This window comes from Podarcis filfolensis (assembly GCF_964270895.1).
Source record: "Podarcis filfolensis genome assembly, contig: HAP1_SCAFFOLD_410, whole genome shotgun sequence".
Lineage (NCBI taxonomy): Eukaryota > Metazoa > Chordata > Lepidosauria > Squamata > Lacertidae > Podarcis > Podarcis filfolensis.
In genome coordinates this window covers 1-17,340 of record NW_028149256.1, presented here as the reverse complement: position 1 = coordinate 17,340, position 17,340 = coordinate 1, and the positions used below count along the sequence as shown (strand labels likewise).

The following is a 17,340-nucleotide window of genomic DNA, read 5'->3' as shown; positions in this document are numbered from 1 at the left end:
TCCGTGGACACGCAGAAGGGAGAAGATTAACTTAAAGTGACCTATGCATTCACATTCTGAACCTGCGTGGAGAAAGACAGCTGCTATGGTTAAAGTGGACTAAACGAAAGCACTTTCAAGCAAAGGTATCTTAAAACTTTTTTAAAATAAAAAACCCCCACCTTAATCTGCTTAAACAGCCATTTTAGTTTGGTGATAAGCTGTACGGCTAAGCATTCATCTAAAACATCCAAAATCTAAAGTGAGGTTTCGTTCGACAGGAATGTTTAAGGTGTCCAACGTGCCTCGCTTACCTGGGTTGTGTTTTATTACATTTCTCAGAGCCTCCAAGGCCATCTCAACCCTTCTGAGCCTCTCTCCATGTTGGTTTGACTCCACTTTCCCTGTGTGAGTCATGGCCATTAATGTATGAAGGTACTGGGCTTGTGAGCCTATGTAATCCAAGAGGCTTGCAGCAAATGATTTCGGAAGCTGTAGGGTAACAAGCAAGAAGGAAAATTAAAAAGATAGATAGGAAATAAACATTTTGTTGTGGCTGCTTAACACAGTGTATCCATATTTTACAAACTATTTACAATTACGGGATGCACAATCAAATGCTCTATCAGGATACATCACCAGTAGTGTTTCAGCTTCATGTAGCAAGGCTTCCTCACAAGATTATAACAAAGGAAGGGTAAGACTGCTATATAAAAGTCTGGGAAGTTCTATAGTATAGGGTTACTCCATTCTGAAAATATTTCTTTCCCAATGTTTGAATTTTTTAACAAAGGAAGAGCTATAACAAACATGTAACAAAATTCAGAGGGAACGGATATAGAACCTCTGAACGTATCTGCTGTGTTGATGATTTACTGAGAACAAATTAGTACATCCTATATTTTGACAAGGAAAGGAGCTTCAATATCTAACATGTTTCGTATTGGTACGCAAAAAAGAAGAAATGAAAAAAAAAGGGATTAACCAATTTAAAACCAACAGACTTTACCAAATAACTAGAAGTAGAATCTTACCTCCAGTTGGAATGTGGGGACTTCATTGTAAACTCTAACAAAAATCTCTCCTACAATAAGCTCTTTTGCATGATCGCTGAAGATGAATTCAGATCCATAGCTTTTATCACAGTCACCCTTTAGAAAGTAAAAATCAATTGAATATATTTGCAGCTTCCCATAGTAAAAACATTAAGCCAAATGGCCGCAAAAGCAGTACAATTCCCCAATATGAATTGTCTACTTTAAGCTTGGAGACATGAAACGGGGACAGAATTTGATTTCAGTTCTCATTTACTTTGCAAGAAAAGGCTAGAAATGTAAGCAGGTGAAGGTAGGAGGAGAGTTGGCCAGCGCTTGGGAAGATATCTATTACTTCTGTCCTTTCCCATGGCTCTCGCTAATTCCTGCACAGGTTGCACTTTAACCATCAATGATCTTTTAACATGTGTGGTGTTACAACAGGAATCCTGCAACCAAAAGCAGGTTGGTTTGAAATTGTTCTTTTACCCCCAGCTGCAGAACTTGAATACGTATGACAATTGTACTTGACTACAAGTGATTGCCAAAGAAGAAGAAGATGATGCTAAGCAAGACCTGAGCTGTACTACTGGCAAAGACAGAGCTCTCAATCACTCAATTGAAGGCAAATATCTAGGGAAAAGAAGTCACCCCTCAGCCCCTTGTACTGCTTCAACATCTTCTTCATCCAGAGCAACATGAGATGCAACAAAGGGGATAAAGGAATCAGGAAAAACTGTCTCCTCCACCTCTGCCAACAAGAGCCTCTCCTGGTTTTAGGTCATGTCTGAACTGAAGGGCCTTTCTGTTCACTGATGGCGAATTAGGATCAGAGTTATTTACATATGCTTTTGTGAAAGGATGCTGTTTACAACATGAGACCATAAATGGAGAAATGAGGGGATGAAATCTATAAATCCCATGGGAGGACACAAAACTTTTGTGGCCTGGTACATTAAAAGAAGCTGGCCGTGTGGCTTTTGTACACCTCGGTTTAATGATTCTGACAAATGCAGCGACAAGAATTACTTGCTGCTTCTTTCGGTTCCCTGCCTCAGAAACTCCCAACTAGCCAGCCCGACAATTTGAAAAAGTGCCTCACTCTTTTAATCATGCTTTCCTGCTGAGATTCCAAGAACTCAAGGAGTTCAGCTCTTGTCCGATTGTTCCAAATAAGGTACGGGCTTTCTGTGTTGCTGTTCAGCATTTTCAGAATCTAGGTTAAGAAACAGTTATGGCAAAACAGATTTGAATGCAGGACGAATATTTCATTTTTTTCTACACCATCTACATCCAACCAGCTTAATACCACTACAAGACCACTGTAACCCTTCTAGCTTTCTCAATGTGCAAGTTATTTCCTCTTATTTATTCTTTAACATAAGTCTATTTAGAGTTTGCTCTTAAAAACTCCAGCTCTGGCTAGATGCACACTTTACAATTTCAAGCGCTACAGAAGTAATCTGAAACAGTCTCTATTCTGCAACTATTGAGTGCAGCAAGCACTGTTTCTCTCTTCTGTTTGTGCTCACACACACACAAATATTCCTGGTTTGCCATATGCAGTAGTCACTCAAACATACTGTAGCAGCAATATCATGCGAAATAGCCCTTAGTATCTGGCAAGAAAGACACGACAAGTTAGAAATAGTAGGATGATTACTGTACAAATCCACACATCTCTATTAACACTCCACTATCTTAAACAAAAATCCGCTGGCTGCAACACAGAGAGCTGAAGGTGCTCGCAGGTGCCTCAATCAAGACTCCTTTTCTAAGACACTAAAGGCTGTATAATTTTCTTTGTTGCCATTGCTAAATTTTCATGCTCAGCATGCTTGTCAAGAAAAGTGGAAAAACATTAACGTGGGTATTAAAATGTTCCTGTACCTCGGCAGGATTGACCACAGCAAGTTTTCTTGCAATATATGGCGTCAACATGCCTGCAAGACTTTTTCTGATGGTTGGGTTTTCAGGCGTAGCTTGTTCTCCGGGAAGATATCCACCAAGACGGCTCAAAGCAAGGAGGCTAAGCTTGGCAAGGGTATTGGCTACTTCCTGTTAGCAGAAAATAGGGAATCAATCTCATGCATAGATTTTCTGAGTAGGTGAAGAAACCAGACCACCCCTCCTTCACAAGCAATACCGCAAAATAAAATGGACACAACTTGCAAAAATGTCATTGCCCAATTTGGGGCAACTGTCACTTGCCATTATGTCTCCTTATACCCCAACTGTGCACTATTCAGGAGGGTACTCTAACTCTCTAGAGGGGCTTTGTGGGTGCTGCAGAGGGGTGTGTTGTTGTTTTTTAACAATATAAAAAAGTTCCCTTCTTCAAACTTCCTTCTCTCTTTGGATCAAAGCTTGGCACAAGCAAGCACAACTGATCTTGAGAATGTCATTTGAACCGCACAAAAAAGGCTACAACACACATGCAAAATTTTACCTAAAAGCACAGCACATTAAGCAATGTGTTTGCTTTTAAGATAGTGACTGTAAGTTCCTACAGCCATCTTAGAAATGCTGCTCAGGGTATATTTAAAGTGCAGCAGTCTATTCACAGTTCCTTATTATCATTACCTGCTGATTGGAATCTTCACTCTTCTGAATCCCACTCTCTTCTAGTGTGTAATCATAGTTGAAGATGTAGCCGAGCAAATACCACAGAACTCCAGCTTGAAACAGATGCGTCTGTAGCCAGTAGTCCACAGCAAAGGAGCTGACACACTCGACCCCTAGGGAAGCCACGCGGGGAATGTTCTGAGTAGGAAAGAAAACATTTGCTTTGGGTGAGAAATGCTTCAGTTCAGCAGGGACGAGACAAGCGGTGTTTCTGACGTAAAAATGACAAAATGCAATAGTGGCACGTTCTTCACACTTTTTGTTTCTTGCTTCTGCAGTGTAGCGCTTTAATCACATTACATAATAGGGGAAACAGAATAAATAAGAATATAATAGGGTAAACAGAAGGACTGTGTCTGTACATTCCATTGGACAATGTGCAAACAAAACTGTCTACATGCCTCAAGAAGCCTTATGTGAACTGGGGCTCTGAAAGGAAATTCTACAGCTTTCAAAAGGAAGGCAATAGGCCCAAATGATTGCATCCACTTAATGGACACTCCTGAGGTTCTACAGAAATGGGAGGCTAGAAAAGAAAGATAGGAGTCATACAAGAGCTTACCTTGCCATAATACAGTACTCTGCAGAGATCCTTGATGATATTTGGCATTTCAGTTATTTTCTCTCTGCAATCTTCAAATTGGGCTGCCACACTGTAACATTTACTTACATGCCCACACACCTATTAAGTGAAAAATGCGAAGTCATATGGCGTTGGGACAGTGCATAATAAGATGCACTACAAATATACACACTTCAGAAGTTGAAAAGGAATGATAAAGAGCTCCCTGGAAGGCAGACACAGCACTGTAATTTGCCAAGTGATTACTTATTTTAGTCTTGTGAGGCATTGTTACTTCTTTTCAATTTATGAAGTGTCTACTGTTGGCACCTGGGACGTGGGTGGCGCTGTGGGTTAAACCACAGAGCCTAGGGCTTGCCGATCGGAAGATCGAATCCCCATGATGGGGTGAGCTCCTGTTGCTTAGTCCCTGCTCCTGCCAACCTAGCAGTTCGAAAGCACGTCAAAGTGCAAGTAGATAAATAGGTACCGCTCCGGCGGGAAGGTAAACGGCATTTCTGTGCCCTGCTCTGGTTCGCCAGAAGCGGCTTAGTCATGCTGGCCACATGACCCGGAAGCTGTACGCCAGCTCCCTCGGCCAGTAAAGCGAGATGAGCGCCACAACCCCAGAGTCGGCCACGACTGGCCCTAATGGTCAGAAGTCCTTTTACTCTTTACCTTTAATGTTGGTACCAGAAATGGGCTGTGACAAAATGGGAGAATAGTAAGGTACACATTTTGCATGTGGAAGTTCTCAGGTTCAGTCTTTGGTATCTCCACTGTTAAAAGAAACTATGCTTTAATGAGAATAAGCAGATTGCTGGTACACACCACTGAAATTGCAGCTGTTTCCTTCCTTCCCTGTTGCTGCTGTACCACCAAAAACAAGCCATAGCTTCTTGTGTTATCCGAGCCTGGAATGGTGGTTTGTTTCTCTCCAAACCAACCACAAGCAGGTAGCCAAGGTTTGTTCTTATTCACATTAAACCATAGTTTATTTTATCTACAGTTTTAATATGTTGTGAGAACCATGTTAGTGTAAATAGTTAGAACAGTTGCCCGAATCTGGTCTCCTATGGCCAGTTCACATTTTAGTTCACATTCACACATATGCTAAAACTTCCATTACTGGATTATTTTGAACACTTACCTGAACTGACATATCATCTGGCTTACTAAAGTGTGTCAGGACAGCAACACAGCGATTAAAAGCCTCTTGCAGAATCTGTGGGGATAGACAGACATGTTTTCCCCCTGAACACTATCAGCAGCAAAAGTTGAAACGATTGTTTTCATATAGCAAATATTTCTCTACAAATTTTTGGATGCCATTTTAAAGCCACAATGTAAAATTTAATACTTCAAATGCCTACTTGTTAGAGAAAGAGAAGTTCAAGTATTCTAAGCCAAACCAATAATCTGAAATTATCTGGAGTAATATTAACAATATTTCTTAGAAGCCCAGTTATTGTTTCTTTTGCTTGATATAAGTTAGAAATTAATATTTGTGTTTTTAAAATAACAATCTACTTGCTTATTCTTAGGCAAATTAAGCCAAATACATGAAATATTCAGCACTGGTTATGCAAGCTTACAGAATAGTCAGCAACAGCAGTTCTGAGATGTACTTACAGATAGCTAGAAAATATGAGGAAAAGCTGGCTTTGCAGACAACACCCAGCCAAAAAGGGTTATTAAAATGCATTTTGCAAACCAGAGCTTAATAGAAAGGAAGAATAAAACTCACTCTCTGCAAAACATAACCCACAGGAGGATTTTGAGCCTACCTCAATACCATTCTCTCTTCTTAGTTCTTCTGCATTAAGTGCTGAGCAGTTGACAGTGTAGAAAGCTAACTCAGTAGCAGCAGGCAACAGGGGAGATTCTTTGGAGAACAAGAGGTCGTCTGAAGTTTCTATTGTGATTGTCTTAATCAACATGGGGTAGCCTGCGTATTTATAAGGCTTCAAATCTTGAAAAGAAAAGAATGCCAAGAATTAACATTCACATGTGAATCAGTCTCATGGTGACACTTATTCTATACCAAACAAATTATTTTTATGGTTTCTTACTTCAAAGGCCAACAACACAGGAGAAAGGAGAAGTGTAACACAGAATGCACTAAACAAATTAGTTCCTAACAAGTAGGAGAGGTTGAATTCCCCAAGATTCTGGGCAGCTCCTCGGGAAGTATACAGGTGAATCTCAGCAGCTTTTGGAAAATGGGATCTCAAGGCTCTGTTTTGAATGCAGACACTCTGCCTTAGAACAAGCCCTAGGTTTTCTACCAACAAAAGTCCACCTATTAATCAGTGGAGACGGATTGATTTTAAATTGCTGGAAAAAGTGTATTAACTGCATTCAAAGAAATGTCCATTTTGGACTGGACTGTAGCCTCCAGAAGTACAGGGGCCTCCCCTCCTTCAGAAATCCACTCTCCAACGAAACCAAGGTGATGCACCTGAAAAGGTAGAGCTTGATAGTTTGCCACATTATTTGTATCAGTTGCAGCCAGTGAGTTGCCAAATAGGCCCAAAGTTTTCAATAACACATAAATGAGATTTAGTATTTTACAAAACAAAATTATGTCTTCAGATGCTAAGTATAATTACCATCTTTGTGTCTGTTGAAAAGGATGCTTTGAGCTTTCAAAATTAGAATTATGTTCTCAGGATCTGGACCATCCACCACTTTGGCTGACTTTGTACACAAAAACTCATACGCTTTATTCACCTTTTCAAACATATCCTGCAAATACAATGCACATAAGGAAGCAGATATGAATCCAATCTCAAAATGAATCAGCTGATGTTGCAAAAGGAACAGGCCAGGATTTTGAGACTCTCTTCTACTACATACTCTTCAAAGACACGGTTCTAATTTTGAGCTATTTTAATGTTTTTCTGACTTTTATACCAAACCCTTCTCTGAAAAGTCCTGTACATACACACACAGTAGGACAACAGAGTTAACAAGAAACTTAAGTACAACCTATTCAGAACAGCCACGTGTACAGACAGCATCGTACATAGTATTCCAGTATTTGGCTAAGGATTACTTAATGTAAAGCAGGGATGAGACCTGCAGTCAGATTTCAGAGTCCCCTCCCAACCGTAAGTTGTACAGCAGGAAGGGAAAGGGTCTTTGAAGTTGTGCAAATTGTGCAATTACGACTTCTTCCCTCACAATCAGATCAAAGCCGAGGGAGAAATTAACAGACCTGTATTCCTGGCAGATATGCTAAAAGTAGTCCATACAATTTTGGGCATGCAATTACATTATGAAGTTTGGGGCTCAAACCAGTTGCGGTTAATGGTTTCCAGTTCAGCGATGTGCTGACTTCATTTACATTCTTCTGCCGGGATTACAGAGATTTGCCACATTCACACAGGAAGGACAGATAAAAAGGGCATTGGGAGAGCTATTTCCCCCCACAAGAAAATGGAAGGTGAAACTTGAATGGAGTTACTAAAAATGAAATATATGCCTCTGTTACCATGGGAAAAAGGTGTGTGTGTGTGTGTGTGTGAGAGAGAGAGAGAGAGAGAGAGAGAGAGAGAGAGAGAGAGAGAGGGGGAGAGAATGACTGTGTGTGGGTCTGGCAACGTCCACTACTGGAATGTAATGGGGTCCATAACTCAAAACTGTTTCCCCTTTCTGATGTACATATATACATATTTAAGAGCTTTAGCAAACAAACAGTTGTACTTCTATTATGCAGGAATTTGTGCACGAATGGGCTGTCCTGGCTACATAAAAGGAGTGACTCTGCACATTTGAACACTTGAACCTGCTCCCCCCACTGCAGTAACTGGGGTAGATCCATGTATACAGTAGAGAGCCTGTGATCAGACACCAGATCAGACCCAATACACCCTATAGGCATAATATATATTTAATGCATAGCACTTACTCGACCTTCTGGATTCTTGTCAGGGTGGTATTTCTGGGCCAGTCTGAAATAAGCCTTCCTGATTTTGCTCTCATCGTGCCTGTCAAATACATAAAGAATTTGTTTACCTAGGACTCAATATGCTGTCATTCAGTCAGGGGGGGGGGGAAATATAACATAGATTTCAAACTAAACTCTGGCAGGTTATTTTGAACGACAGATTTTAGGTCACTTTCCAAAGCATGTTTTATGAGTTAGCTACAAACGTTATCCATAAGATCTAGGCCAGTCTGTCTCCTATTTAATGCTGAGTAGGGGTGGCAGCGCTAATGGTGCATTTTCAGTGACTTCTCAGGACTGCTGATGGGACAATAGCAAGACCTGTGTAAACTATTACGGCAATCCGGTCTTGTTAACTGGATTTCCCCCCCATCCTCTCTGCACACTGCTATGTGGGCTCCTGCGCTTTAGTTAATCGATATGCCTCCAAATCAATAGGTCAGGCTGGTCTGAAATAGAGGTGCTCCAATGCTGAACCATTATACTATCGTTCCTGTACAAAACTTCAGCCATACTAGCTGTTCTTCCGGTTCTAGAACTTAATCAGAGGGCAACTAAGTTTTAATGATGCAAGGTACACGAGCTAAGAGTCATTTATATTAAAATGTCAGTGGAACCGAAGAGCACATAACTTACTGTCCTTGTCCCTTTGGGAGATGGAGAACTTCATAAGCATCATCTATTGACATTGTGGGCGCCTTCTTATCCACCTCCTTCTTCCAAGCATCTAGGGTATCTTTTAAGAGTTTAACCTGGCCGGGGTGGTTGGGAGACAGAAAATTCCAAATGAGTTCTTCTAATGTAACTTCCAGATCTTCCCGGGGTGGGGGGAGGAGAGGAAGGGGGAGATAAGTGCTATTACTCAGCCACCTGGGCCCTCCCTATTAGGCCCTGCAATATAGGAGTTTTATCTCTTATATTTGAAAATTTGATCACACTCCTTTATTTATTTTAATTTCACTGATGTTTTAACAGTAAATTGGTACATCCATTTCACAATAATCTTCATTATCCTCGGTTTTATTCTGATTATATATGCTGTGATCTTTTCTGTGAACCACCCTGAGACTTCCAGGTACAGGGCGGTATGTATACTCAATAAATAAAATAAATAATAATAATAATTAATTATTCGACTTTCCCACCCCAGCCCTCCCATGTGTTCCCTTTTACTCTTAGCTGTGATACGCATCTTTCTGTACCTTCTAATTGATTTAGCTGCTGTTCGTTGATCTAGTCCTACTTGGGAGATTTATGAAACTGTTATAATTCTTTAAACAATATCCAAAGTTTTCCCACTCCTCTCTTATGTTCATACCATAAGAGAGGAGTGGGAAAACTTTGGAGATTGTTTAAAGAATTATAACAGTTTCATAAATCTCCCAAGTTTCTTATCTTTGCAGTCAACATCACTAACTCCACATATTCTATTAACTTATTCTGCCAATACTCTTTTGTTGGACTGTTTCTGTCCTTTCACATTTGTGCATAGGCTATTCTGGCCACAGCAGTTGCCTAAAGAGCAAGATTTAATGCATTCTTAGGTATCTCACCCTCTATCATACCCAAAAAGAACATTTCGGGGTTTTTTTGGGGGGGGGGGATGTCAACCTTAGCATCTTTTTTATTTCTGTGTATATCATCTCCCAATATCCGTTAGCTTTCTTACATCCCCACCACATTGAACACACTCCTTGTTTAAACTTAACTGGCTTTGAAACTGTATACTTTAAAACAGAACTGTTAAGATCATGGCACACTCAAGATGCCAGTAAAGCAGTCATGGCTCTCGCAGTTCTTTGACTTATTTCCCCTTTTTATTTTTCAATTCTGCTTTGCTGCAGATTGAGGAAGAGTGCAAGACATGTGACTTACAGGGTCTTTAATTGGCCAGTCAGGAAACCGAAGTTTATCACAAAGATGTCTGAGGTAATAGATGTTACAAAACAGCTCGTTCTCCAGCTGAGGGTAGTTAATTAGCGGTATGGGGCAGTACTGGTAAAGCGCTCTTGTGTTACTTTGAAGACGAGGGGTGAAGTCCGCAAGATGAGCAGCAATCTTCTCTATCATAAGGCGCCTGTGAATTGCAAAAGGCATTTTGAAGCAAACAATTGCTAACTTTCTTCCAGATCACTAAACCATTAAACCTTGTTATCCGTGGCAAGTCACAAAGATATCAGGTGAATTTAATTACAGTCAGCAAACTGAAAAAAGGGGGACAGAATACTGATGGGGGGGGGGGAACCCACTTCTTTTGCTGGAAGCGTATAAATCAAATTACCTCATTTCACTGCTCCAAATAGCTTCTGGAGTGTCGAATTCGCCCAAAAAAATTTCAGAAAATTTTTCTGGTTCATAGTTTTCCAAGTAACACACCATAGCTTCCGGCAGGATGTGTCCAAGAATGCTTCTCTGAACTATATCTTGCCCTTTCATCTAAAAAGAAGATGGATGTAAATGGGAAAATGAAATGAACATGCTTGTGCACGTATTTACTGGTTGCTTTTGTGATAATGGAGGTATTAATTTTCACAAGCCACTATGTGCAGCACAACTTACAGAATTACAGAGTTGGCAGTGGGACCTTGAGGGCCATCTAGTCCAACCCCCTTGCAATACATCAAGAGTTAGGAGCCTCAGGCGCAGAGTCCAAAGGCGGCCCTTCATGCCTCTTTATTCCACCCTCTCCATTGTAAGTAAGTAAATTTTTATTTACACCACGCCCTCCCTGGCCAAGACTGGGCTCAGGGCGGCTAACATCAAAAATCAAATACATTAAAACACAATCAAACAACTGATTAAAATACAGCTTAAAAATTAGAATCAGGATAAAATTAAATGACTGCCCATGAATTACAACTATAGGAGTTGGGAAACTCAAGTATTCATCAGGGCCAGCTATCCATGTTGGTCCCACATGAGCCGACAAAAGGGCCAAAGGGGTAATTTACGGGGTCCCATAGAGCGGAGTCAAACTGGGCCCAGACCGAAGGCCAGGTAGAACAGCTCCGTCTTGCAGGCCCTGTGAAAGGATTTCAAGTCCTGCAGGGTGCTGGTCTCCTGCGATAGAGCGTTCCACCAGGCTGGGGCCAAAGATGGCCCTGGTTGAGGCCAGTTTAACCTCGAGTCCCAGGACCTCCAAGATATTATTTGTGGACCGTAAGGTCCTCCGCGGGGCATACCAGGAGGCAATCCCGTAAGTATGAGGGTCCTAGGCCGTATAGGCTGCACCAAGCACTGTCTTGGTCTAAAACCCCTACACCCCTGACCCCCAGTACTCATCCCGGCTGGAATATGTCACTGAACCATGAGAATGCCTTTATAGGAGAGGGAGAAGCCTCTGACTTTTGCATGGATGGGATACAGTCTGCTATAAAAGCCAAATTCTCTGCATCTGGTGCTACTCACCCCCCTGGGGTATGTGGGCCCTGCAAGGATGCCCAGAAGCAAATGGAACGAGCCCAAAGGTTTATTGCCCTTGCCATACACGTGTACCCAGCAGTGAGCGAGTACAGCATTGCTGTCTTGGTCTCAAGGAATTTCAACTCCTACAACTACAAACTGCTCTGCAGCTTGCCTCCACAATCACATTGCAGCACAACTACCAACGCATTTAACGCTTAAGAGTTGTCTCCACACTCATCCCTTCCAAAACTTCCTAACGCTAAATTCAGCTACATATTTCCAACTGTTTGGTTAAACATTGTTTAGCTAACAGCGCAACAAACTTTTGTCAGTTTGCCTTTTAAAAGGATCCAGCACATTCTGAAGAGAGAGAGTTGTTTCAGATAGCAACAATACCCCCCAAACAGACATTTTTGATGTTTAAATGCTTATACTTAGAGCATACTTGGAATTGACTTGTTTTGTTGGAGCATTGCCAGTTTCTTTTGTAATATTAATTGCTGCTTACCTCTTCAGACTTGAAGGCCTGCTTTGAATGTGTATACTTCAAAAACCTAGAAAATAATTCATATATACTTTTAGCTCAATGGCATGAGCTCAGCATGCAGGTTAATGGGACTATAAAACTTGCGCCTGCCCTCTAACCCATCGGATCCCTGGGCTCTCACTGGCCATCTAGCACTAAATACAGTCCCTAGGGACTCTCTCTTCATCAAACGCCCCCTCACTATCACCATTATACAATGTAGCCTGGTTTCTTTAAAGTCGTCCAGAGAGGAAAAGTGTAAAACAATTTTATCACTTAAAAACTTTCAGAAACGAACGCAATATCCTTTGCATTTACACTTAGCTGGTGTGAAACTCCATGTTTAAGTAAACATGCAACAGATGCTAAACATTATTGCTTTCACCTTGCAACGGGGAGCACGTTGGAACCGGTATACATCATGATGAAGAAGAATACTCCACTGAGGTAAAGGCGAGGTAACTGTGGGTTGTCTTGCATGATGTAGAAAAGCAATATGGCCACTTTCTCAACAAGAATGGGATCAAAGGTCAGCAGCAGCTGCAATGCAAAAAACAACAACTTAACATGGTTTTAAACTGTGCATTTCAGATTAGGGCTACTGCTCCCAATCAAAGTTCCAAGATTTTTTCTCTTTTCAAAAAGCAAAATATGCTGAAAAGCAAGCCATCTAAATCTTGACGATCAGACTGCAGATCAGCTTACCTGAATGATGTGAGGAAGGCAAGTGCTGTCTGAAAGGAGCCTCTTCACTCTGGGCAAAGGCCTTATAATGGCATTATCCTGGTCTCTGAAAGGGAAGAAGTTTCCCTAATCAGCGTTTGAAGTGCACAATGGCCAGCTGGTACAGTGGTACCTCAGGTTAAGTACTTAATTCGTTCCAGAGGTCCGTACTTAACCTGAAACTGTTCTTAACCTGAGGCACCACTTTAGCTAATGGGGCATCCTGCTGCTGCTGCACCACTGGAGCACGATTTCGGTTCTCATCCTGAAGCAAAGTTCTTAACCCGAGGTACTATTTCTGAGTTAGCAGAGTCTGTAACCTGAAGCATATGTAACCCAAGGTACCACTGTACCGTAAAACAGGGTTACCCTCAAAGTGGTTGATACGGACCTCCTCAGGTTGATGGAACTGTGTAGGGAGTGAATAAAGGCTACGGGTGTTTGTGTGAAGAGTTGGTAAGGACCCCAAGGATCATCTAGTCCAACCCCCTACCTTCCCAACTCCCCACCTACCCAAATTCATTGTTTACACCTTACCTACTGGGGAAATAGCTACACATTGTGACAAGCATGTTGAGGATAAGTGTAGCAAGGTCCGTCTCATTCAACACAGCTTGCCCAGTGGCAAGTAGACACCATTTCAGCTGAGGGATAACTTGCAGCGGACGCCATCCATCCATGCCCTGGGCCCAGCACCTGGTTTTGGAAGTCAATACCCCTTTGGTCCACAGTTCCTGCATCTATGTTAGGAATGGATTGCCACAGAGAAAACAGAAGGCCATAATGCAGTTGTCTTTTTTAAACTATGTCTTTAGAAGTTGTGCTGAAGGCACTTTCATTCCGACACTACCATAACCTTTAAACAACCTTTCCCTGGATATCGTATCAAGGCACCACAGAATTTTAGCAAACCTAAGAGCTTCTGACCCAACCAAAATGGGCAATCAAACAGGTTATGGATCCGCTGAGGCCACAAATGGAAGACATTTGCAATGCAAATAGTGCCAAATGACTAAGAGGACTAAGTTTTTAAAAAGCAGTTGCTAGCAAATGCGCAGTACAAAAACAAAAGACACCAGTCAGGATGAAATTGTAACATCCATTTAGTGAACGGGGAAAAAAAATCAACTGAGCACACCCTGACAGCCATTCTTTCTCAAATTCTCCCAGTTCTGCAGGCCCAAATGAAGGGATTAATGGGAGGTACTGCACCTCTTAGGGATGCGGGTGGCGCTGTGGGTTAAACCACAGAGCCTGGGACTTGCCGATCAGAAGGTCGGTGGTTTGAATCCCCATGACGGGGTGAGCTACTGTTGCTCGGTCCCTGCTCCTGCCAACCTAGCAGTTTGAAAGCATGTCAAAGTGCAAGTAGATAAATAGGTAAATGGCATTTCCGTGCGCTGCTCTGGTTCACCAGAAGCGGCTTAGTCATGATGGTCACATGACCTGGAAACTGCCTGCGGACAAATGACGGCTCCCTCGGCCAGTAAAGCGAGATGAGCGCCGCAACCCCAGAGTCGTTCGCGACTGGACCTAATAGTCAGGGGTCCTTTACCTTCACCTTTTTATTTACTGCACCTCTAGGGAATTATCAACCAAGAAGTCGGGCGTCTTCACTCCAAAGCCAACCATACAAACCACACAGCATGTGCTGACTTTGAAATTATACCTGTTATTCGTGAAAGCTGAAATTTCCAAGAACAACGATGGTTGAATGAGATATTATCTATAAGCACATCCTTTCCTCAAGTGTTACAGGGGCATGTTGTGCCCCCCTTACATGCTGCTCTGAAACTCCCTGATCATTGGCCATTTTGGCTGGGGCTGATGGAGCGAGAGCTCCAAATATTTGAGGGGGGCCAGAGTGAGGAAGGTTGCTCGAACAACGTTGTGCTTTTTGTGTTCGTTACCTTTGACTCAAAAGGCGCAACCGCCACTTGAAAAGTTACCTCGTTAAAGCTGTAAGGACCACTCCTCTCTTTGTCTGCATTGCCAAAGTACCACTCTTTTTCACTCTCTCTCTTCATATCAGGTGATGCTTCAATTACATTGCTCTTATAAACGAAAAACAACAACAACAACCCCATTTAGAGCCAGAAACAACACACACATGAACTACTTTCACAGCACTAAATGCTTCGATTTGAAGCTTATTTCATAGAAACTACAATATGGCTAAGCAGCTTTTTAATAACCCACTCCTAAATTATATACATGGAAAGAAAAGAAATTAAAGATGTCCTACTTGCAACGGCACGGTTGCCCTACTTGTGTGCAGATGGGCGAGGGTAAGGAGGTCCACGAGGATCCGAATGCCATTTGAATCCATGAGCTCCTTGACATTTTTCTGCAAGAAAGGGAAAACAACGGTCACGTGTGTTCAATTATAACATAAGATAACAAGATTATGTGATTTAGTTAAGCGTAATCCATTAACTTCGTGCTACACAGTTACCCAGACAGGCTACTTAATGACACTAATACACACAAATACATAAACTGATGTACAAACAAATACGTCAGAACCTTTAAAATTAGCACACACTTATAAAAATCACAGATATATTCTAAGAGCCATATCTATCAATTTTAATGGGGGAGGGGGAAACCCTTGATGTCTATTTTTATCTTATTCCTTAATACAAGAATAGAATTTTTTTATGGATTTGGGACTTTTAACTGAGCCTATCTCTAAAAGATCAGGACAGGTAAAATAAAAAACACACATATGAACTGTGTTTGTCCATGAAACATCTAAAATACTTTCTTAAAGCCAGTGGACTGACAGCTGGGGTAGCGCAGTCGGTAGACCATGAGATTTTTAATTTCTGGGTCATGGGTTGGAGCCCCACATTGGGCAAACGATTCCTGCATTGCAGAGGGGTGGACTAATAGCAAATACCAAATAAATAATTGGTGAGACTTTTATAGGCCTTTCTGTTCAATATTAGTGATTCAAAGGGTAACAAACTAGAGTGGCTTATGATTTTCCAACCAAAAATATCGTATCCTTTGTGAGATAAGGAAAATGTTGGGTGGAAGTGAAGTTACAGGGAACCAGGCAGAGGGCCTTCTCAACAGTGGCACCCTCCCATCAGATGTCAAGGAGATAAAGAACTACACAACTTTTAGAAGATATCTGAAGGAAGCCCTGTATCGGGAAGTTTTTATTTTATTTTTTACATTTTGCTGGATGCCACACAGAGTGGCTGCGGAAACCCAGCCGAATGTGCGGGGTATAAATGAAAAAATCATTCTTATTATTATCTCCTTGTAAGACATGCAATATTCTCTCAGCAATTCAACATATCTAATGACATGGTTATTGATCAAAATTGTAATACCTCCTCCAATTCCATAACACAAATGAAAGAGAGCGGCAAGATGTGTGGAGAAGGAGGCATTTATGAGCACCCCAAGCTACAATAAATACTGCAATAAAATATAAATTATTTTAAATTTATTAAAAATGGCACAATTTATGCAGAAATGGGAGGTTGCTCACCTTGTTGAGAATCAGCTTGTTTAGGAACACTATCAATCGGTCCCGCTCAAGTCTATCAGTGCACTAGAGAAAAATACAAAACATTTTTAAATAGGAAAAAGTCTGAGAAATGTGCTACAATGTTATTTATTTATTTATTTATTTATTTAAGATTAAATATGCTGTTATGTTGAAGGCGCAATCATCCTCTTATCTCCAAAATCTGTAAGCAAAACTAAACACTCATCTATTGTTATACTATCAGTGCTAGAAAGTGATCTATTGTACTAAAATGTGGATGCACAAAAGCAAAGCAGATCTACAGCTGAAACCAGAACTGAAGCAGCCGTAGGGATTGCTCTCCAAAATGCACCATTCTAGCTCCTTTATTTTACTGTTCTAAAGTGTAACAGTCAAAAAAGGATCAACACAGATATGTCGCTTGACCAGGCAGAACACGAAAAGCTTGTTGTCATTTTTTTATACTTAAAAGTTTACACCGTTTGTTTAGCTTCCTTAAAAGTTGAAGGTGCAAATGCTACAGTTAATCACATCCACTCTAAAGTAACTCAGAAAGGTTCAGTAAATTATAAAATTCTCAAAATAAGTATTTATTTTTTAAAAACTTTGTTCAAATACAAGTCTGAAGGACAAACCATAGGTCACTGACCATGTTCAGAAGTAGCATTATTGTGAACAAACCTACCTTTCTCCCAGACTCTCCCACAAGAATCTTTTGCTGAAGTTTGGCTTCAACACTAACTATGGTTTTAAAGCATAGCGTTATAGCACAAACCCCAATTCAGACCAAAAATAGAGAGTCAGAGTTCAGCAGGAGCTTCTGAAAGTCCCCCAAGCCATGTAGGAGGGGGGAAAAACAGGCCAATCTCAGAGGAGGCTAGAATTAAACCATGACATCTCACCAGAGCAATCAGTGCCGTGCGGTGAACTTTTTCGTAGGGGAACAGTTAGGGGAAGAAACACTAGTTTGTAACGGCGATTTTTCAGGGGCGTGGAGCTGATGTCACGCCTGTGAGCATCGCACCTCCC

General features: G+C 41.3%; 1 protein-coding gene across 1 annotated transcript; it reads right to left on the bottom strand.

Annotated features, from left to right (window-relative positions):
• Nucleotides 1–5: 5 nt before the first annotated feature.
• On the bottom strand, nucleotides 6–16,397 carry LOC310755130 (dnaJ homolog subfamily C member 13-like; the record flags this gene model as incomplete). The annotated part of the gene is made up of 21 exons (XM_083631818.1): nucleotides 16,312–16,397; nucleotides 15,052–15,153; nucleotides 14,756–14,860; nucleotides 13,344–13,546; nucleotides 12,789–12,873; nucleotides 12,469–12,623; nucleotides 12,066–12,111; nucleotides 10,434–10,588; nucleotides 10,028–10,229; nucleotides 8,789–8,904; nucleotides 8,114–8,192; nucleotides 6,813–6,948; nucleotides 5,988–6,172; nucleotides 5,351–5,425; nucleotides 4,201–4,320; nucleotides 3,597–3,776; nucleotides 2,904–3,071; nucleotides 2,116–2,229; nucleotides 1,014–1,130; nucleotides 294–471; nucleotides 6–62 (listed from the first exon to the last, which is right to left on the bottom strand). Coding segments are annotated over exons 2-21 (2,560 nt in total), but the record flags the coding sequence as incomplete, so codon positions are not given.
• Nucleotides 16,398–17,340: the final 943 nt, after the last annotated feature.